General features: G+C 36.7%; 2 protein-coding genes across 2 annotated transcripts; both read left to right on the forward strand.

Annotated features, from left to right (window-relative positions):
• The first annotated feature begins 4531 nt into the window (after positions 1-4531).
• Positions 4532-5533, forward strand: LOC106644554 (uncharacterized). Its single transcript, XM_014360127.2, has 3 exons — positions 4532-4720; positions 4805-4991; positions 5218-5533. The coding sequence occupies exons 1-3, from the start codon at positions 4567-4569 to the stop codon at positions 5480-5482; spliced, it is 606 nt and encodes a 201-aa protein (XP_014215613.2). The 5' UTR covers positions 4532-4566; the 3' UTR covers positions 5483-5533.
• A 7262-nt stretch (positions 5534-12795) lies between these two features.
• Positions 12796-19741, forward strand: LOC149375643 (uncharacterized). Its single transcript, XM_089598069.1, has 5 exons — positions 12796-12928; positions 12998-13159; positions 13252-13691; positions 13735-14047; positions 19581-19741. Exons 1-5 carry the CDS (start codon positions 12796-12798, stop codon positions 19739-19741), a joined length of 1209 nt encoding a protein of 402 aa, XP_089454195.1.
• The last annotated feature ends 2491 nt before the right edge of the window (positions 19742-22232 follow it).

The raw sequence follows: 22232 nt of genomic DNA on the forward strand, positions 1-22232 counted from the left end.
AAGGATTAATATTTAATCCATACAAAGCTCTATCGTCTGAAAAATTATAAGTAAATTTAGAAACGCAAAAAAATCTTACGCGTTAAGCGCGATTGCTCAGCGTGAATGATTATGCTTGTTTTTCAATCTGCGTGTCGATAGGTCTTGAACCTCTTGGTAACTGTTATTCTTATAAGATTTTTTTCCCGTCACACTTTTCCCAGGCTTTGGACTGGCAGTATATTATTAAATATATCTGGCGTGTTTAAAAAAATAATTAATTCCATCGCTGGTTCTACAGGACTCTTTGACTTTCTCATTTTTTATCTACTCTAAAAGCTGCAACAGGTTGTAAAAAATCATAATAATGGACTGCAAAATAGTTACGATAACATTTCCAATTTTGCTATACCTTTACAACAACTGTTTGATGAATCTTCCGTTGTTTTCGACAACTAAATTAGCTCATCGAACAATATTGTTGACAGATCTTTGGGCCATTCCTCTCTCTCGCACCTTATCGAATGCCTGGATTACTCTCTGTCTGCAATCCTTAGCGTCTACAGGTTCAGTTTTGTACACTGATTCCTTGACGCAGCCCCACAGAAAATAGTACAGAAGGTTCAGGTCGGAGGAACGGGCTGGCCACGCTATTGGATCTCCTCGACCTATCCACCTCTCCGGAAAGGTGTCGTTCAGGTACCTCGTGACGTTACGTGTAAAATGGGCTAGGGCTTCATGATGCTGGTAGATGAGTCTCAGTCGTGTCGCAAGTGGGATGTCCTCTAAAAGCCGAGTCAACTAATTTTGTTAAAAATCAAGATACGCTGCACCGTTCAGCCGAGGAGGCAAAAATACGGGACCAATCTACAAATTAAGTGAATTGGAGAGTCAATATCAAAACGTAAATTAATCCTAATCATATTTCTTATTTCTAAAAAAAACAATTAAGTAAAATGGTTTTAATGGTATTTTTCATTTGTTACTATAACAATACCACGAAATCATAAACAATTAGCTTTAAATTATTTTAAGTTGCAATTAAGAAAACACCAATGCGCAGACGCAAAATTTCTTTTACACTCTACAAACTAATTTATAACGGAAAACACTGCAAAACAAATATTCAAGTACTTACGACGATATTTCCTATGATTCAATAAACACAAACATTTATGCTTCATCGATACTGGAAACTCGTCGCCCACGTGAGGTGAGGATTTTCATGAGCCCAAAAATGACAGTTATGTTGATTGAGCATGCCATTCCTAGTGAATGTAAACTCGTCAGTCTACAAGATCGTATTAACAAAATAAGCATCAGCACGTGCTTTTAGGCCAAAAACCGCCACAAAAATTTACACGGCTCTGGTGATCACGAAGCAGCAACTCTTGCACGCCCGTATAGTGGTACAGGTGCTTCCCAGTATCCGCTATTACAGCGTGGACTCTGCTAGGACTAACATTCAGCTGGCGTCCAACAGCACGAACTGATGTTCGAGGGTCATTTTCAAATATGTCCTCAATCAACTCTTCCATTTCTGGCACTTAAACCTCACGTAGGCAACCAGCATCCCCACGAAATGGTAAAACGTTGCCCGTTTCCACAAAACGACGGTGACAAGCATCAATAGTGTCTGGATTCGGATGACGACGGAGAAGCCAACGAGCACGGTATTGGCGAGCAGCTTCTTCAAGATTTCATGCGGCAAGATAAAAAAAAAGGAGCTGCGTGTAGTCCTCGATTGCGTAGTTTTGCACAGCACGATTCATCACGACACTCACAAACGGACACAACAGACCAAGGCAACCTTCTGGCGCGAAATGATAAATAAGAGGACGATCGATTTTTCACGAAAAACAATGTCCTAATGAGCCTAGCGGATTCTTAAGAAAGTTATTTTTTGTAAGCAAGTCAGTCTGACCTGCACGAACATGAATGCCCGCTTCAAGGCAAATTCGAATACAAGCACTTCGTGTACCGAATAAAAAAAATTGACATCCGACGGATTCAACCATAAGATATAACAATCCAGAGTTTTTCATCTTACCAATGTAGCTAAACCATGGTCTTTATTTGATTCCACAAAATACAAGCATAACTAACTCCTTGATAACGTAAATTGATGTAATAATTAATTGAAAACCTGCTCTCCCATAGATATTAAAAAATCTTTTTTGTCCAAGTAAACAAAAATAAAAATTGGGGCTTCTGCTTATCAAACACACTAACCATGCTGAACCTTACCGCCTACTTTAACTTTTAATGCTGAGGACGTTATAGAGATTAAGAATAATTATGTTGTCATCTTAGATATCAATGCGATTAACGTAAGAGCTTTGCGATAAATAAACAAGCTCGATGCACGGTATTTTAAAGCTTTTTTTCATTTATTCGTCATCCTTCCAGTGACCAAGAGGTTCAAGATCTTTTGACACGCAGATTGAAGAACAAGCATAATCATTCGCTCTGAGCAATCGCGCTTAACGCGTGAGATTTTCTTGCATTTCTAAATTTACTTGTAATTTTTCAGACGATAGAGCTTTGGATGGATTGAATACTAATCCTTTTTTAGACGATAAAGTTTGACAAAATGCATAAAATTTGACCAACTAATAGAGTGAAATGGGCTTCTTCTTATTTTACACTTTTTTTTTTTTTAAGTAGTTTCAAAATTTTGTAAATTTTTTTCCACAGTTAAAAAAAAAAACAAAAAAAAGGAAACAAAAATAAAAATTGGGGCTTCTGCTAGTCAATTACTCTCACCATGTTGGACCTGTCCACCTTCTTGAACTTTTAGTGCTTATGACGTTGGAGGGCATAATAATAGTTATGTTTTAAAATTAGATAATCAAAGCTCTAGATTTAGAAGATTTTTGATAAATAAATAAGCTCGATGCGCGGAATTTTCTGGCTTTTTTTCAAATAGTCATGTGGTACTCCAGGGATCAAGATGTTCAAGACCTATTGACACGTAGATGAAAAAATAAGCATTCTGATTCGCGCTGAGCCATCGCGCTGAAAGCGTGAGATTTTCTCTAGTTTCTAGATGTAGCTGGTTATTTCTCAGGCGATAAAGCTTCGTATGGATTAAAAACTGATCCTTTTTTAGTAAAACCTTACACGTTAGAGAGGTGTGCCCCATAAACGCACTTGTCTTGCTTTGCTTAATCGTAATTTTATTTATTATTTTTTATTTTTTTTATTTTTGTAAATCAGCTACATTGATGAAATAAAACATTCTGGTTTTTTTTATCAGGCGATGCATGCTCAAAAAAATTTGAATTGAATTGTTTCTCTGTGAAATTTACCGAGAAAAAAATATGCACTGAATAAGCGTAGTGGTACGGTAACTGATTAAATCTCTGCAGTCGGTACCCTTGTCTCCTGGCATACCTATTACCACCTTCTTCGTAAAAGAGTTTAGCTATGCGTAGTCGCCCCTCCACAATGCTTGGGCCCCCCTCCTGAGGCTTAGTGCTCTGTGATTGGAGGAATTGATCGATTATTAAATTAACAATATCTTGTTAATTATCCATCGAATCCAAATTTTGTAAAAAGCTTTTCGAGAGCTTTTGATGAGCTTTATCTCGTGGTATAGTTTTCTGGGCTCAAAATCTGAACGCCTTGTAAACTATACGAGCAAACCTGTACACAATTTTCATGAAAGTGGTGGCTGGTTTGAATTTTTAATCTCTTTAGAGCCTTAGCCTTAGGGCTCGGGCACATGGAACCACGTTAAGCGTAAAGCATATCGCGTATCGCGTAAAAGTAAGGAAGGTTAGGTATACGCCACTTTGTGGTCACATTGGTTAGAGAAGGCGTAAAAGCCTCGCACATCGCGTAAGTTTGAAGTAAAGGGGAGTTGAAAAATCTGCTGTCTTGTCAACAAAAAAAACTTCTGAAGTTCTCAACGCAAGTGAATTTATAACTTGCGTACATGTCAAAAAAAAAGTTTTGAAGTATATACTTCTTTTTTTCTTTTTATTTAAGAGCCGTTAATATATTTCATACAGTTTAATCATTACACTACTCACTTTTTCTTTGCGATATTGGGTCATTGCATAGGTCGTATAGACTTATTTAAACAATTTTGCCTGAAGTTCTTACGATTTATTTTTCATCCATGTCGGACAAATTCGATTAATTATACAATTGATACTGTAAATGTTGTTGTTGACACTAGCTGCTGACTGTATTTACAGGTTGCATACTTTATTTACGCTATACACGAACAAATTTGTCATCGCGCACATTGGTACAAAAATACGGGCGTAACTTTATTTTAGTGATGAGTGCGAGCGAGACAGCATGGGCAAAGCCAACGAAATACTAGCTGTGATTGGTTTAAAAACACTTACGCGCGTATTTTTTACTCCCATGTGCGCGATGACAAATTTTTTCGCGTAAGTGTATACCTTACCTAACTTTCCCTGATCCTACAATTTTCCGCGATACGCTTTACGCTTTACGCGGTTCCGTGTGCCCGAGCCCTTAGCTCTTGGTTTATTTCGCTTATGCTATCGGCCTTAACCGTGAATAGCTCCTTATGACCACTTGTTGTGTTTTATACACTTCAGACAGTTAATGTTGAAGTCATTTTTTCGAATAACAATGAATAAATTAAAAAAAAAAGGAATTATTTATATATCATCAATACCCAAATACATGAATGTTAACAAAGTAAGGGAATTGTTTTCTTCTTATGGGAAAATTGAACGGGTTTACTTACAATTAAAAAGTAACTATTCCAACCCTACTCACAACAAAACTGTTAAGCATTAGTGCAGATTAATTCAGACACAATTTTTATTCTCAATTTTAGACCAGGACACTGTTCAGTCCAAGAAACGGAGACGAAAGAATGATAAATATTTTTCCGAAGGTTGGGTGGAATTTCATAGTAAAAAAGTAGCTAAAAATGTTGCTAGTGTTTTAAATAATACTCACATCTCAACCAAAAAGAGAAGTAAATTTTATGATGCTCTTTGGAATATCAAATATTTATCGAGGTAAATATAAGTATTTTAACAAATACTAAATTTTCTACAGTTTTTGTGTAGAGCCATCAAGATCTTAATTTATATCTTGTGGAACTTTACAATACTTCCTTGTTGAACCGTGTATAAGACTTCTTTACTACAAAATTATCAGTTAATTATTTGCTACAATAAGTAAAAACCTAGGAATAAAATTTTTTATTAATGCCTTTTATAATTTATTGTTGCAATAAAATAGATTCAAATGGATTCATCTCAGTGAACGGTTAGCTTATGAGAAAGCAGTTCGTAAGCAAAGATTAAGAACAGAAATTATACAAGCTAAAAAAGAAGTTAACTTCTTTTCCTACAATGTTGATGAAATACGGAAATCAACATTGAAAAACGGAGTCAAGTCTTCGTTTTTGTTACCAGAAATTAAACAGAGACAATCAATATTGGACGTTACCCAAGAAAAAAAGCAAGTCGACAGCAATAACAGTTATATTGATTTATTTGTATAATTCGCTATTAAAATGTATTATAATCTGTCCATTCTTATAATAGTAGTAAATGTAGACTTTTATAATTAAATTTTTTGGATAATTTTACATGAACCCTGGCATAAAACACTATTTTTACTTTGCGATAAAGGTACAAAATGCGAGGAGAAAACTATAACAAATTGGACAATGTAGTAGATTTTCGTAATTTTTTTACAGTTTTCTCGTAGTTTATCGTTATATTTTGCCCAATATACAGTTACGTCTACACTTTCACAGACTCCTACCAGTTTTACCTATATATTATATTGGGATTCCAAAAGGTCACGTGACTCTCACGATATATATAGTCACTTGGGGGAAATCACACAGGCCTATATAAAAGCAATTATATTTTTATTATTTTTACACTTTCAACGATTGTAATACGATAAAAGCCTTTTAAAAACATATTTTTGAGGAGATGACAATACCTTAGCTATTTTTTCCTAACTCAATTAGTCTTTTGCAGTTTAAAACTTTCCTTTGAAAGTGCGAAAACGCACATTTAACCTGTATAAAGTTCTTCCGTTCCCGACTATATATAGGAAAACAAGCGGGATTTTGGTAAGGTTGAATGTGCGTTTTCGCACTTTCAAAGAAAAGTTTTAAGCTGCAAAAGACTAATTGAGTTGGGAAAAAATAGCTAAGGTATTGTCATCTCCTCAAAAATTTGTTATTAAAAGGCTTTTATCGTATTACAATCGTTGAACATTAAAAAAAATAAAAATAGAATTGCACCTGTTGGCATTATGCCTCTACCACGTGACCTCAGTATATATATGACTAATGTAGAGGAAAAATAACACACGTCTTATGGGAGGAATCTTGTTTTTATTTTTTTTCGCACTTAAAAAGATATTGAGCTCAAAAAGGTTGTTAATTCCATGTTACTGACATAATGAGAGTTACGTAGTTATTTTTTTCCTTTGATGAATTCGTTCATGAAGGTTGAAACAACGTTTTGAACGTATACGGAGTGCCGTTTAACCCTACTTTCTTCTTCTTCTTGGGGGGGTTTGTGGCTCCAGTGAGGCTACTTTTGTGTTAGTATAGCGTAATCCGAACGGCCATTAACAAAACTTATTATCGTCTGCTTGCTCGGTGAAGTGCGGCATGGTGAAAAAGAAATTTTGAAGTATTAGGTTTGTTCGATTAGGGAGTCCAGACCATCCCGAGCAACCCCGGGCCGCCGGGGCGCACGACTGCACCTACAGCTTTGGCCGCAAGTGCAGATGCAGATACGCGCCCCAGCGGTACCCGGGCCGCCCGGAGTGCTCCGGGCATCTCGAATGAGTAAATACATTGGGGGGGGGGTAGAAGTGTAAACATGAAGAATTATAGGGCAGTTAAGGGTAATACGATAGGATCGTGATGGTTTCTAGTAGGTGAGAATGATTGTAGAGAATTAGAGAAAAATTTCGCAGTCACGTAAAAAGTTATGTAGAATTTTTATGAGTTTGACTGAAGGGGAGGAGAGAAAAGAGTCGATCGTGAATGGGGGGAAGAGTTTGAATCTGGAGAGGGATTTCAGAAGGGTGCTTCACTGCACGTTGAAACGTTCGCATGACCAGAAGACATGGTTGAGGTCTTCTACGTCATTTCCGCATTGACATAAGGGGTTGGTGATTAGGTTTTTTCGATGAAGGCTGAATGCTAGGTTGTAATGATTGGAGCGCATTCTGCTAAAGGAAGTGATTTGGTCTCTTGTGAGTGGGAGGGAGTGGAACCCTTAGAGAATATATACATGGAGGAACTTAGAGAATATATTCTCTAAGTATATATTCTCTAGAAAAAGGTTGTCTAGGCAAGATTTGCCTTTGCGGAATCCGAATTGGTGAGATGGTAAGAGGTGGTGGTGTTCTATCCACCAGGACAGCCTGTTGTGGATGAGTCTTTCCAGGAGTTTCAGAGGGGACTGTGCTAGGGAGATGGGTCTGTACTTGTCGGAGAGACCTTTTGGAATGAAGAAAGTGAGGTATTCTTTCCAGGGGTCTGGGAAAGTGCCCTGTGAAAAGATTTCGTTAAAAATTTCGAGGAGTGATGTTCGGATGTTTTGAGGTAATTTATTTATAATAATATTATCTATGCAGTCGAGGCCTGGGGCTGAGTTTATTTTGGTGCGGGTTTTTTTGATGGCAAAATTCAATTCGGATTCGGTAAAGGGTTTGGAAAAGAAGTTTATAGTATCCTGTGTGGCTGAGAATGATGTGGGGAAGTTAGGAAAGAGGCATGAGCTGGGGCATAGTGTATCAATAAGATTTCTCATGGAGTCCACGTTCTTTAGGTTGCTAGGAGAGGATGAGGCTGAGAGAGCTTTGTGGCGAAATTTTTTGACGGTGTTCCAAATTAAGGAGGGGGGAGAGGATGGGGAGAGATTTTCGCAGAATTCCTTGAAGGATTCCGACTTTTGTTTTTTGAACGTTTTTTTGGCGAAGTTTTCTGCTTCAACAAGGGAGTCATAGAGGTTGGGGTTACGTCTGAAATTTCTAAGTGCGACTTTTCGAGCTTTGTCAGCTTTGGCACAGTCAGAGTTCCACCAGGGGGGGTGACTAGGTTTGTTTCGATGGGGACGGTTAGAAGAAGGTGATGGGTTGGTGGCTATGAGAGAGGCTGCTTCGAGGATTTTGGAGGTGAGAAAGTTATATTTGGCATTGGTGGATTGAGATGGGGCTTCCGTGAAACTGAATGATGCAAGGGTGGATTTGAACAGGGACCAATCTTCGGCGCTGGCTTTTCTAAAGTTAAATCTGTGGGAGTTTGGGGGGGAGGAAGTGAATGAGATGCCGAGGGTGGTAGAGATAGGATAGTGATCGCTCATGTAGTTATCACTTGCTACACGCCAGTTGCTAATGGTGAGAAGCGGGGGGGATACAAAAGTAAGATCTATACATGATGTGTAGAGGGGGTTTGAGCGACTTCTATAGGTTGGGGACCCGTCATTGAGGAATACTAGGTTGTTGTTGCTAAAAGTAGAAAGAGTGCAGTCCCCGATGGGACATGATTGTGAGCTGCCCCAGGCTGGGTTGTGGCAGTTGAAGTCACCGCCTATGATGGTATGTGTGAGATTCGGGATGGAATTTAGTAGGGCAGTCCAGTAGTGGTTGTGGAATGGCCTTTGGGATCTTGATGGAGGTCTGTAAACTGCGACTACATGTATAGGGTGGTTTGGTGAGTCGATTGAGATAGCGAGGGATTCGAGGATTCTGTGTTTGTGGAATGAGTTGATAATTCTGAAGGGGATGTTGTTGCGAATACAGATTGCAACACCACCACCTTCTGCGTCTTATCTGTCTTTTCTGATGATGGTAAAGTTCTTAAGGGATGGGTTGTGGTGGGGGGCGAGTCTGGTTTCAAGTAAGATGATAACGTCGTAGTCGTGGGAGAGGAGTTGTATGTGATTGCGTCTTTGGTAAAAGGATCCACAGTTCCACTGGAGGATACGAAGGCTATTGTTAATGTTTGGGTGTGCAGCCATGGAGGGTTAGGGTGTAGTTTAGTTGATCGAGAGATGATTTAATAGGAATGAGGGTGTGAGATTGACCGAGTATAGCAAGTAGAGGGTCGAGAAAAGTTGATATGAGTTCTCTGAGTGAAGCTACGACTTGCGATAGGTTGTTCAGAGTTAGTTCGTTGTGCGGTAAATGAGAGTTGTGCTGGACGGCTGGTGGAGGTAGTTTCTGGGGGTTTGAGGAGGATGATGATGCTATTGTTGCTGTATTGAGGTTGACGGGACGGGGTATGGATGGTGAGGGGGAGAGGCGCTTTGGAGATAGTTGGGTTGATGGGTGGAGAAGAGATGGATGTTTCAGATTGGCGGTGTGGGTGGCGGGTGTATGATTCCAGAGAGTGGCGATGCCGGGGTTGGGGGGGGAACCATGTTGTTTCTTGGATAGAGGGGTGGTTTCAGATGTGGAGGGTACAGGAGACATTGAGGGGGAGGTGAGATGAGACGTGAGAGGCGTTGTATCAGTTGAGGTGTGAGGGGATTTTGTGATTGAAGCATAGGAGTGGAGATGTAAGTTATTTAGAGGGTTTGAGGTAAGGGTAGGGGTCAGGGAAGGAAAGGAGAAGTGAGGTGTATGAGAGGAGGTAGTTGAAGGATTGGGTGAGGGAGAGGGAGAGGGGAAGAGATGTTGGTTGAAATTGGGGGGGAGTTGGTTGGTCAGGTGATGAGACTTGACATTTGAGTGGCGACTTTGGTGGTTAGGGGGAAAGAATTTTCTTAGGTAGGAGCTTGCGTCAATGAGTGAGACGTTGTGGGTGGCAGCATGAAGGTGTATTTTTTGTTGGAAAATATACTCAGGGCAGGCTTTATCTAGGGGGGTGTGGGAACCTTTGCATAGTTAATGCAAGTAGGGGAGTTAGCACTGGGGCAATTGGTGCCTTCTGGGTGGGTGTTTAGACCGCAGGTCAAGCAGAGGGAGTGCTTTGAGCGGCAGAGGTTTTTGACGTGCCCATATCTGAAGCACTTAAAACAGGATTTAATGGGTTGAGTGAATGGGCTGATGGGATAGCGAACGCAGTAAAGGAATACGTGTGAGGGGAGTGTCTGGCCGATGAATGTGACCATTACTGACGAGGTTGGGGTGAGAGAGGATGAGTTGGTATTTTTGTCGTGAATTTTGCGGTTGAGTCTTTTCACAGAGTGTACAGGAGAAGTTGATGCTAGGGGGGGCGTTCAAATCGGTGAGGATCATGTCCTCCGTTAGATCAAGGGGAACGTCTCTTATAACACCCTGTTTGTATATACAGTGGTGAGGGATGGAGGCCTTGAGGTTTTCTTTTGAAAGGAGAGGGTTGGAGAGGAGCTGGTTGGCGGAAAGGCCGTCTGTCATGGAGATAGAAACTTTGAGTGGGCCTGAGGAAGATATGGAGTGGATTTTGCTTTTGTAAGTGGCGGCTATGAGCCTTCCAATGGTGGTAGGATGTAATCTTCCAGATGTTTTTTCTGGGTGGATTGGTTCGAGGAAGACAACAAAAGGTCCCTGGTGGGAGCTGCTGTATTGCAGGTTTAAAGAGAGGGAGCTAGGGCTGATTGTGGTTGCCATGAGGTTGTTTGTGTTTGAAAGGGTACCTGGGATGTTTGAGGCAGTTTGAGGGGTGTTGAGTGCGTTAGCAGGAACTTTATTGTGTGTGTCGTTTTGAAGAGAGTGCGAGAGTACTTTAGGATCAATGAGTGGGGGGGTTAAGTCGGATGTTTTGGTTGTGTGTGAGTTGGTAGTTTTATGAGAGGTCGGTGTGCTAGATATGTTGATTGGGGTTGAGGAGAAAGTAGGGAGGTTTGCAGACAGGTGAGGTGAGTTTTGTAAGCATGGGGAGGTACCAAAGGATTCTTTAAAAAGTGAGTCGAGAAGCAATTTGTCTTTGGTTGTGGGGGAATCCTGGGTCTTGTGGGTGGTGGATTTAACGGAAGAGGTGGATGAGGAGTCCGAGTCGTATTCTTCGATGGATGCCGATTCAGCATCCATGGAGAATTCGTTATTAGTTTCGGTTGGGTGTTCTAGATGGCGGATGTCGGGAGAGTCTTGCATTTTTTTCTTGGGAGGAGCAGATGATAGTTTGGTGCGTTTGTTTTTTCGTTTTTTAGATTTGGGTTTAACCATATCGATAAGAGTGATGCAGGATGAGGTAGCAGCAGCCGCTGCCAAGGCGCCTTGATTGGCGCCTGTTGCAGCAGGAGCTGTGAGGGGAGGCGGCGGTGGGGATTGGTTTAAGGTTATGGTTGTGGGGTGAAAAAGGCGCGGGGATGGAGTGTTTAGTGGAGGTGAAAGGTGAGGAAGGAAAGAGGGATCACCAGGAGGCAAAGTGACTAAAAAAGTCAAAGGTGGTGCAAACGAAATTTTGCAATGTTAAAAGCACTATACTTAAGTATTACAGCAGGTGAGCATCCCAGGTCGCTATAGAGAAGGTCCTGTCGGTACGGTTGCTCGAGCCGAACTCTAACCCTACTTTGAGCTGTTTGTTTATCTCTGAGCATCAGCAGCAGTAGGGTTAAACGGCACTCCGTATACGTTCAAAACGCTGTTTCAACCTTCATGAACGAATTCATCAAAGGAAAAAAATAACTACGTAACTCTCATTATGTCAGTAACATGGAATTAACAACCTTTTTTAACTCAATATCTTTTAAAGTGCAAAAAAAAATAAAAACAAGATTCCTCCCATAAGACCTGTGTTATTTTCCCTCTACATTAGTCATATACATACTGAGGTCACGTGGTAGAGGCATAATGCCAATAAGGCCTGTGTTATTTTTCCCTCAAGTGACTATATATACTGCGAGAGTCACGTGACCTTTAAGAATCCCAATGGGTAAATCTGTCGTAAGTGGTTAAAAATGGCTTGAAGAATCTTTAAAAGAAAGGTGGTTGAAAAAATTATTTTTCATCGTAGTTGCACTTCAAATACCATCTACAACAAATAACCAAAGCAATTCTACTACAAAGTTTTTGGGTCAAAAGTTATGCGGTATTTCTTATAACTCTTATAAGACAATTTAAGTCAATTTTCGAAAAACATACCTCTGCTTCTGATGCGTGCAGCTAAGCTATTTGTAAAGTTGAAGTGTTCTAATCCCAATGAAATCAAAGCTAAGATTAAACCCTATCGATTGAAGAATAATTTAGTTTTATTTTGTGCCTCCATTCAAACGTTATAGCTGTTTAAGGTAGCTACCTTTTCTACTGCTCTAGTCAAGTAGGAGAGTTTCACTTGTGTATGTATACGTATGTAAGGGAGAGGGGGGCAGAGTATAGGTTCGGCGGGTAAATTTGTCACCCTGGGTTACAATCAAATAAATAACTTTCAGCCTGTGAATTTTTTTTTCCTTGTTAATGAATAGTTTAGCTTCAATCCTCAAAAACTTTTTTGACTGAAAAAGTAATAATTAAGTAATTAGAATTATTAAAAAATTTGAACTTGATATATACGTGCCGTCGAAAATTTGTAAGCATTTTTTGGGGGAAAATTATGTAATTCATGGTTTCAAATTTTATTGCAGTAAAAAGTGCCATTCAAGAGCTTTCATCAGCTACTCGAATTATTATCGTACGACATGCAGAATAAAAGTTATATTGAAATTGAAAAGTTACATGAAGGGGGCAGGGCGGACATCAACGGGAAGGGCAGGATGAGCACGGCGACTAGTGGCGACTATAGTGTCAAGCCGACTGTTTACGATTTTCTAACCCAACTTTTCGTTTTCCAAGGATGTTTTTTTTTCAACTTGTGCTAAAATTTTAATGACTAGGATGGTCCGTAATTACAAAAGAAAAAGTGAGAGAAGAGGGTGGATGGATGGTCAGTTGCAATTGGCTGTTGATTATGTACACAGTGGTAAATCGATAAAAAGTTCCGCTACCAAGTTCGGTGTACCTAGAACGACCCTTGGAAGAAGATTAAAAAATCCAAGTGTAATGAGTGTTGGTAAGTCAATAGATTAAAATATTTAAATAAATTGTGCACGTTTTTGTTTATAATATAAATATTATTCAGTGTTCCAAAAAGTATTTTCTCATGAGCAGGAACAAGCTCTTTGCGATTACGTGCTTGACATGGAAAAAAGATTGATGGGGCTGTCATCAATGGAGTTAAGGCAATTAGCTTACGATTTTGCCGTTAAACTTGGTGTAACACATCCTTTCAAATCAGAAACTGGTAATGTACCCATTGAAACATCAGTAATTCATCTCAGCCTGTAATGTGACTTGAGAATTTAAGAATATTTTCATTTTTACATTACTTTTCAGGTCTCGCAGGAAAAGATTGGCTGCACAGTTTCATGAAAAGGCATGAGCTTTCCAATAGAAAAGCTCAGCCAACATCTGCAGCAAGGGCTAATGGATTTAATAAATACAGTGTTAATGAGTTTTTCTTACTACTGAAAGAAGTTTTAGAAAAGTATGAGATCAGTGCTGTTAACATTTGGAATGTCGACGAGACCGGCATTTCAATTGTGCCAAAGTCTGATACGAGAGTCATTGCCAAAAGAGGAAGACGTCAGGTTGGAGGAAAAATATCTGCTGAACGAGGTGAGACTGTCACTGCAGAGTTGTGCATGTCTGCAGCAGGTGCCTTCATGCCACCAATGCCTATTTTTCCTCGGGTTAAGCCAAACGACTTGTTTTTGAACGATAAGCCAGAAGGATCTCGGGCTGTTTTCCGGAAAAGTGGCTGGATGGAAACATATGTTTTTACTCAATGGTTCATTAAATTCATTAAATTTTCAAAAGCATCTCCAGAAAACCCAGTGTTGTTGCTTTTGGATGGACACTGCTCTCATATATGTGAAAAATCTTGAAGTGGCAGAGTTAGGTAAAGAGAAAGGTGTCATTGTTCTATGCTTCCCGCCACATTGCACGCATCGAATGCAACCACTTGACGTCGGTTTCATGAAGCCATTGAATTACTATTATGCGGAGGAGGTGAACAAGTTTCAGCGAAGTCGTTCCCAAGTCCAGATGAAAGATGTGTTTGGAATTTTTGGCAAAGCTTGGCAAAAAGCATGTAAAATAGACACGGCTGTCAATGCTTTTAAGACAACCGGTATTTGGCCATGCAATGATTCAGTTTTTAATTCCTACTTTTCTGATACTTCAGACTCCACTCATAATTCGGGTAAATATTTTGATAAAATATTTTTAAAAAATAGTATTTGTTTTTTATATGAATGATATTTTTTAATTATAGATTCCTGTAACGTGTCTTTGTATAAAGAAACAACCGACACCATTATGAGTGAGTCAACTGGCAGCAATAAATCTAATGATCGTCACTCAAATTCATCCTCGACTTCCGATGTGACTACAAGAAATGTGCATCATGTATCATCATCCATTACTAAGCCTATATTGGAGACTTGTTCGCCAGTGGAGCCAACAGTGGAAGTTCCTCTCTCTCATATCAAAAATATTATATCATTTCTTGTAAGTAATGTTGTAACTTTTTAACTCAGTGTTTAATAGGCTACTTAAATAAACATTATTTTAGCAAACAGCTGTTGATGAACATGAAAGTCAAGATAAGTCAACTGCAGCTCAAAATCAAAGTGTAAGTGACGTAGCCAATAATAATTCTATTTTTTCTGACAGCATTGTAAATTAGCCGGCAAAGACTCCTGTGAGTAGAAAGCGAGGAGCTGCAGCGATTGTCACAAGCGATGCTTATATTGGTGAGTTGAACACGAATAAAAATAAAAAATTAAAAGTAGAAGCAAAAAAAACGGTAAAGAAAGTTAGAGTAAAAAAAGAAACAAAAAAAAAGGTAAAGAAAGTTAGAGTAAAAAAAGAAACAAAAAAAAGGTAAAGAAAGTTAGAGTATAAAAAGAGCCCAAGGAGAAGAAGGGAAGCAACATTACAATCAAGTCTGATGTGTTATTGAAAAAACCTGTAGAGTTGCACAAAAAATCATCTCAAAAGATGCCTGCTGATAATGTATTGCCCAGGCAGCCATTAACTACTGTCAATCAAGAGAAAACTGTGGATAACATTTTACATTATTCGATTTTTAACGATCCTTTTCCCTTGGGTAATTTTGTAGTGCAATCTAAAACTGGTGAGCTTGACAAAGCACTTGATGAACCTTGCGAAAATTTTAATTTATTTTAATTTGTTTTTAAACTTAAAGTCAAACAATTAGAATTATTTATTATTATTATTATTTATATATTATTATAGATTATTTCAATACCAAAAAGTAATTGAATCTCTCAACGAAATCAAAGTGATATTATCAAATAAGATGAAAAAAGGTTGTAAAATAAAATAAATCTATGTGTCATTATTTTCATTAATAAAAATATTGATTAACACTTGGCTTCACGATTTTTTAATTAAATATGCACCTTATAACCTCAAAGAATTTTTTACCCAACTCTTCGTGCTCATCGCGTCCGACGTTGTGATCTCCCTGCCCCGTAGGGGGGCAGACTGGCCTTTTTTTAGACGTGTAATGTAGTATATTTTTCAGTGTCACTATGTGCTTAATTCGATTTAAATTTTATCATATGTTGTTCTCTAGACCTTTCTCTTTAAAAAGTACCCTACATCATTTGTATTGACGATTAGTACTATTAACAAGAGCTTGCTTACAGGTAGAGTGTCCGTACCGCCCCCCTCTCCCTTACGTACATCAGTGTTGGTATACTGCTACCGTCTGTCATTTATAACCATTAAGCTGATTTTCCCGTCTTTCTTGGCAAATATCTTTAGAAAATGCCCTATTACCAGCATTTCACATGACAGGATTAAGAAGATATTTTTTTACAAATACATTAGGTGAAGGCAGGTCTCTTGGGCCGCAAAATAGCCCTGGAGACAACGACATTTATCTTATAAAAATTACTATTTTGATCAAAGACAATCAAATATTACCGAGCTCAGTAACATATTCTTTAATGTTTTGCATCTGTCCCGTGTCCCGAGACCCACATCTGGTCCTTTTAAACAATTTTTTATATTTTTTTGAATACGTCATGCCTCTGTAGAATTAGCACCCGAACAACTTTTACATTACCCTTTTTTTTAACTTTACACTTTACAAGATGATTGACAATAACCAGAAAAAAGCCAAAAAAAAAGAATTTATTTTACCATGTAAAACCGTGTTCCTCATCGAGCTTATCATCAAGACTTTTGTACGTCATTGTTTATATTTTTCTACTAATTTTAAGGCTAATTCTGTAATGATAAAAAAGACCACGATGGTCAGAACCTTTAGTACCCCTGCAAATAACCGAACGCTTCGATAAGTTACATGACATTCCTTAGCGTTACGCACTATTAATTTTCATATTGGGCAGATATAATCTTCAAATGTACGATCCTGTAGCATTGGCTTAATGGCATGGAAAAATCGGCAAAAATAACTGTAACATCCTCGATTTTTATAAAATACGAAACGCCCTAATTAGACTGCTCAAATTAATTTGCGTGCATTGGTAAGAGCATTTTTCGTTGAAATGTCAAACTTTTTAAAGATTTTTTAACTTTAACAGCATTCAATTCTTAAATACAATTTTTTTGGCCGTCTAGAATGTGAAAAAATTTTACTTATGTTAACAATTTTAAGACTCCATGCCGTAGAAAAATGAAAAAATTCCTATTTTAATTCCCGGTGTCGTAAAAACTGTAAAATTACGAGCGAGATACGAGCCAGTCACGCTTAATCAGCCCCTTTTTGCATCCAAAACTAATAAAATATATTTTGATGGTCTGAATTCTATTGTTTCTTTAACACTTAACATTTCTTGAATAATTGAAAAAGTTTCTAGATTGATATCTCCTTAAACAACGTTGTAATTGACTGAGACATGAAATATACCGTTTTCGGCAGAATGACCGATGTACATATACCTTTGCCAGGGCCTGGTTGCGGCCTAGTAAACGAGTAAAGAAATTGGTGAGTCTTAAAATTTCTACCTATTGGGTATTTTCGTTTTTTATACGTAATCGACATCGTTTATCAAAGGAGAAGTATTGAGTATTTCGAAAACTGAGTCTGTTATCGTCAAAAAGCGTCTTAACTTTGTTTCGCTACTATCTCAAAATTATTATTTTTTTATTTCTTTAATATTTTCTTCATAATGGGCCAACTTCTGTGTTATATCAGAAAGTTATTCACATATATCTTAAAGAATGAACGTATCAAGAATAGATTTCGTCGAAGAGCACTATAAATAAACTTTATTGTTAAAAAATCAAATGGTTTTATAAATAATCATTTACAATAAATTTCACACAATGGATAACATTCAATATTATTGTTAAGTACTTAAAAAAACATTATTATTAGTCATCTAAGTAAGAGACAGAAAATAAGATTATATATACCCGTTTTTTTTTTAACCTAAAGCTAGAGTCTTATAGAATTAAAAGCGAAAAAAAGGTGTGCGAATCAGTTTTTAAAATTAAGATAAAAAATATTTTCTACATTGCGTCAGGGAGCAGTAGTGGGGCTCATTAATTTTAGCATGGACCTATTCGCTTTGAACGCAATTCCGAAATCGCGCCCCCACTGGGCACTTTGAGAACGATTGGTCGTGATTAGAAAAGGATAGTACCATGAATTGATTTTCACATGCTTGTAGAAAAGCGATATTTAAGGGTTGGCCACCTGGTGAATGGAGCCGGAAGCTCGATTTTATAATGAGGATGACGACTAATCGTTCTCAAAGTCTACAGGGGGGCGCGATTTTTGAATTGCGCTCAAAGTGAATACTGGGATATGAAGGTACTAATATGGGGACAAATCACAATTCAGATGAATAATAAGAATATAAAACGATTAAACTATCCAAAAAAAGTAGTTTGTTCATACATATTTATTTGAATGAACTAAAAGCATATGAAATTACAAAGAAATAATTATAAAAAATTAACTTTTTCTTCTTTGATTTTTCTTTGTTTAATTAAGGCCTGCATCTCCATGTCTAATAGCCCTTTTTCAAAATTTTATTGTTTTTCATTTAATTTATTTTTTTTGTCTACTAGATTACTTCTACTGTCTGTACTATCTTTTGAGTTTGTGAATTTGCTTAATTTTTGTATTTCTGACTTAATGTTTCTGATTTTCCGTTGTTTTTCTTTTTATTTTTCTGAAAAAGTTTTTTTATTTCCAGTTATTCTTCTTTTGATAATTTTTTTTTCTCTCTTGTTTATTTATGAGAGTTTAATTTTCTTTCATTTTTTTCTTTTCTTCTTTTTTATCGAGAGCTTTTATTGAATCGCTAACAACGGAAGCCCTTGGAATATCATCTGAATTTTTTTTGTCTTTACTGTTGAACTTTGGGATGGTCAAAACTGATTTTATATATTCTGATGTATTTAATTCAACTAAAATAAACTAAAAAATTTAAACATATGGTATATTTTAAAATTTCAACAAGATTAATTATAAATAGCACTAACGTGAAGCTGCAGACGGTTGTTCTTAATTTGTATTACTAGGAAATGAGATTTTTACGTTAGAATCGGAATTTTTATTGATCGTTAAATCAAGCACTTCGGCGTCATCGATAGAAAGCCGGAGGTTTTTTTCAAAATCATGAATATTATTTGCAGCTGTAATACATATGTAAACGTTAGATATTATCACACACTGATGTATCAAGTGAAACAAATTTTAAAAAAAGTTATAAATTGACCTTCTGAAAGATTTGCAACTTTGAAAGTTCGAGTGCTGTTTTGATGAGGACCTGTAATAACTGAATCATACATTAAATTGCTGACAATACAACTATCAATCTGTTTTAAAGGACTAACTTCGATTTCTAATATTTTTTCTACAATTTGACCTTCATTATTACTGTCATTATCACAATGTACTTCAGGTAAATCATTTGACTCTATACCTTATCTATAATATCTATAATATCTTCTATTTCTTCCTTTGATATATCTATTACAGAATGATCGATTACTTCATTTTGGTCTGAACTTAATTCTAAATTATTTGAAGCATTTTGATTAGCAGAGAAGTGAAACGTTTGCTCTTCAGGATTATAAAACTGATAATGAATGTCATTTAAAACTTCAATGGTAATAATTTTTGGCTTATTACTATGGTTAATATTAGGTTAGGTACATCAAAATTAGGTACATTAACATCTTTATGATTTGAACTTTCACATAAACTAAAGCCTTCATTATTACTTAAGCTAGCAACTAAACTTGAGTCTTCGTCAATACTAAAACTAGAAGGTACACTTGAGTCTTCATCATTACTTAAACTTAAAGGTAAACTTAAATCTTCAATGCTACATAAACTAGAAGGTAAATCAGGCGTATCAGGTACATCAGGTGTATCAATTCTTCTACTGGATGTACAAATATCTTCTTGCTTATTAGAATCTAAATAAATACAAAATGAATAAATTAAATTCATATGTACACACGCGGTTACAAAAAAATTGTAGTTAATCACGAAAATGTAAAAATCATGGAAAAATTTAATAAAAATAATTGCAAAAATAATAATAAGTATTGTAATTATAAAAGAATAGATTTGAAGTATAAAATCTTATAACAATAGGTTTCTAGAAAAATCTATAATTATAAAAATATGTCAATAGGGTGAACAGTGGCGGTTCTAGCCCAGATGCGCTACAACCGCCTGGCGGTTGTAGCACACTTGCCCCTCTTTGACTGCGGCGAGTATGCCCGAGCAGCCCCGAGCTGTGGCAACTACGCTCGAGTAGCCCCGAGCTGTGCAGTGCCGTCTTTTAGAGTAATGGAGCCCTAAGCCTAGCCAGCGGGGGCCCACTTAAGGAAATCGATTTTATGCAAAAAATTTTGAATCAAAAGTATGAAATTCTGTACAAGAATGAATCATAGCATCTACTTTTACTGTATTAGTAACAACAATGAGGAAGATTTAATAAAACAAATTTAATATCATTTTTCATTTTATTTAATTAATCTCTGATGCAAAAGTGAATCGGAATAAAATATACAGCAGTATATTTTGATTTAATACACCATATTTACAAACTATATTATATAATATAGTATACTAGTATACATTATGTATTATATTATTTTGCACGACTTTTTTAATTTAAACGGTCACCATAAAAAGTATTTTAATATCCAGCAGTTTCAATTTGCCGCCAAAACAGTACGTGACACGGACACAATGCGTTGGTGTCGCTACAAGCACTTTCTTACTTTCCATCCGCAAGCCCGCGTTCAAGTCTGCGAACTTGAAAGCAAGTGCAAACCTGCATCAATCGTCACCTTTCGGAGAGTGTGTAGTATAAGTTCAGTATCTTGTCATATTACGTTACCGTTAGTCAAAAGTTCACAGTTTAGTTTGAAATCACAAAGAAAATAGTTTTTTATTTAAATACAAATTTACTGTTTTTTGAAATGAGTCGCGTGTATGCTAGTGGTGCACAGAAAAGAGCGAGAGCAAATGAAAGAAAGGCTGAGGTCGAAAAGTTACCGAAAATTCTCAAATTTTGTCATACAGTTAATGTAATTAATACCGAGGTTGATACTGATGCTACTAATAAAGGACCGCAAATTGAAGAAAGTAATGCTACTCATAAAAATACTAATCTCAGTAACTAAAGTAATGGAGTCAATAAGTATTTTAAAACTGTTCTTACCAATTTTGATCTTTATCGTGGTTTCACTCGAATTACTTTAAGTAGCAAAATACGCACAAAATAAAATTATTTATTGTTTTTCTACACTTTAGAAACATTGCTTGATGATAAGAGTGAAGGATCCTCATCTACTTCTAATACTGCTCTCAATAGTTCAAATAAATCAAAATTAATGTCTGGTACTTAACTAATATTTTTATTTTATTTTATTACTGTGCTGTTAAACAAAAAATTATTTTTCTCAATTTTATTACGATTTAGAAACGTTCCTTCAGGATAACAATAAAGAACGAATTTCTCCATCAGAGCTTGTCACCATTCTCAGTAATTAAGATGGAAATGAACAATTGGTAGGTATATTAAAAATATTTTTATTCGAAATGATCTGTTGACAGTCGGTCAACTGTCGGAGCTTAGACTGAAACCTTAGTACGATACATTTTTTTGTACAGATAGAACTGCTCCTGAGAAATAAATTTTTGAATATTCGTTAGATTCAGCTCAATGGAAAATTGATGATTCTTTTATATCGTATTGTATTCAAAAAGGTCCAGCATTATTTAGAAATATTAATAGTAATTTTCGTAAGTCTATTCGCATTTACGAAGAATCCGATGGAAATAAAAAAAATAGACAATTAACTTTATTCCTTTTTACACGGCAAATGAAAAATGGCGAAATCGTTGAGCGTGAATGGTTGCTATACTCGCCATCATCAGGGGCAGTTTATTGTTTTATTTGTAAGCTATTTTCATACAAAAACAGTCAATTCAGTTCATCAGGATTCGATGATTGGAGAAATGGAACAAAACGAATAAAAGAACACGAGGAAGGTATGGAGCATAAAAATTGTCTGTTAGCGTATACGAAACGTAAGAGTGCAACTGGTTGCATTGATGAGCAACTTATCCTGCAGCGTAATAGAGAAACTGAATATTGGAAACAGCTAATACAACGTCTTATAAGCGCAATAAAATTTTTAGCTTCTCGTGGATTAGCTTTTCGCGGAGAAAATCAAAAACTAGGATCAACACACAATGGAAATTATTTAGGATTACTATAGAATTAATTAGTGAGTATGATCCTTTTCTTAAAAATCATTTTCAAATCCATGGCAATAAAGGCAAGGGACATACTTCGTACTTATCCGCAAATATTTGTGAAGAAATTATACAATTAATAGCTAAACAAGTAGCTTATTTTATAGTTGAGGAGCTTAAAAAATCAAAGTATAATTCTATTTGCGTTGATTCTACACCTGACATTTCGCATCAAGACCAACTAACATTTACTGTCCGCTACCTCATCAATGATCAGCCAATCGAACGATTTTTGGCATTCATACCGATTGAAGCTCATGGATCTGAGTACTTGTCTAATGTTGTAACTAAATTTTTAAAATATACTAACATCTCTATAGAAGATTGTCGTGGTCAATCGTACGACAACGCATCAAACATGTCAGGACAGTACTCAGGTCTCCAAGCTAGATTGAAAGAAATTAATAAATACGCCGAATACGTACCGTGTGCGGGTCATTCTCTTAATCTAGTTGGTGTAAAAGCTGTGGAATGTAATACTCTCGTCATTAATTTTTTTTATGTAGTTCAAAAATTGTATAAC

Source organism: Copidosoma floridanum, unplaced genomic scaffold (assembly GCF_036245765.1).
Source record: "Copidosoma floridanum isolate Cflo_tuat_1 unplaced genomic scaffold, Cflo_Japanese_pri ptg000005l, whole genome shotgun sequence".
In the NCBI taxonomy this organism is placed as follows: Eukaryota; Metazoa; Arthropoda; class Insecta; order Hymenoptera; family Encyrtidae; genus Copidosoma; species Copidosoma floridanum.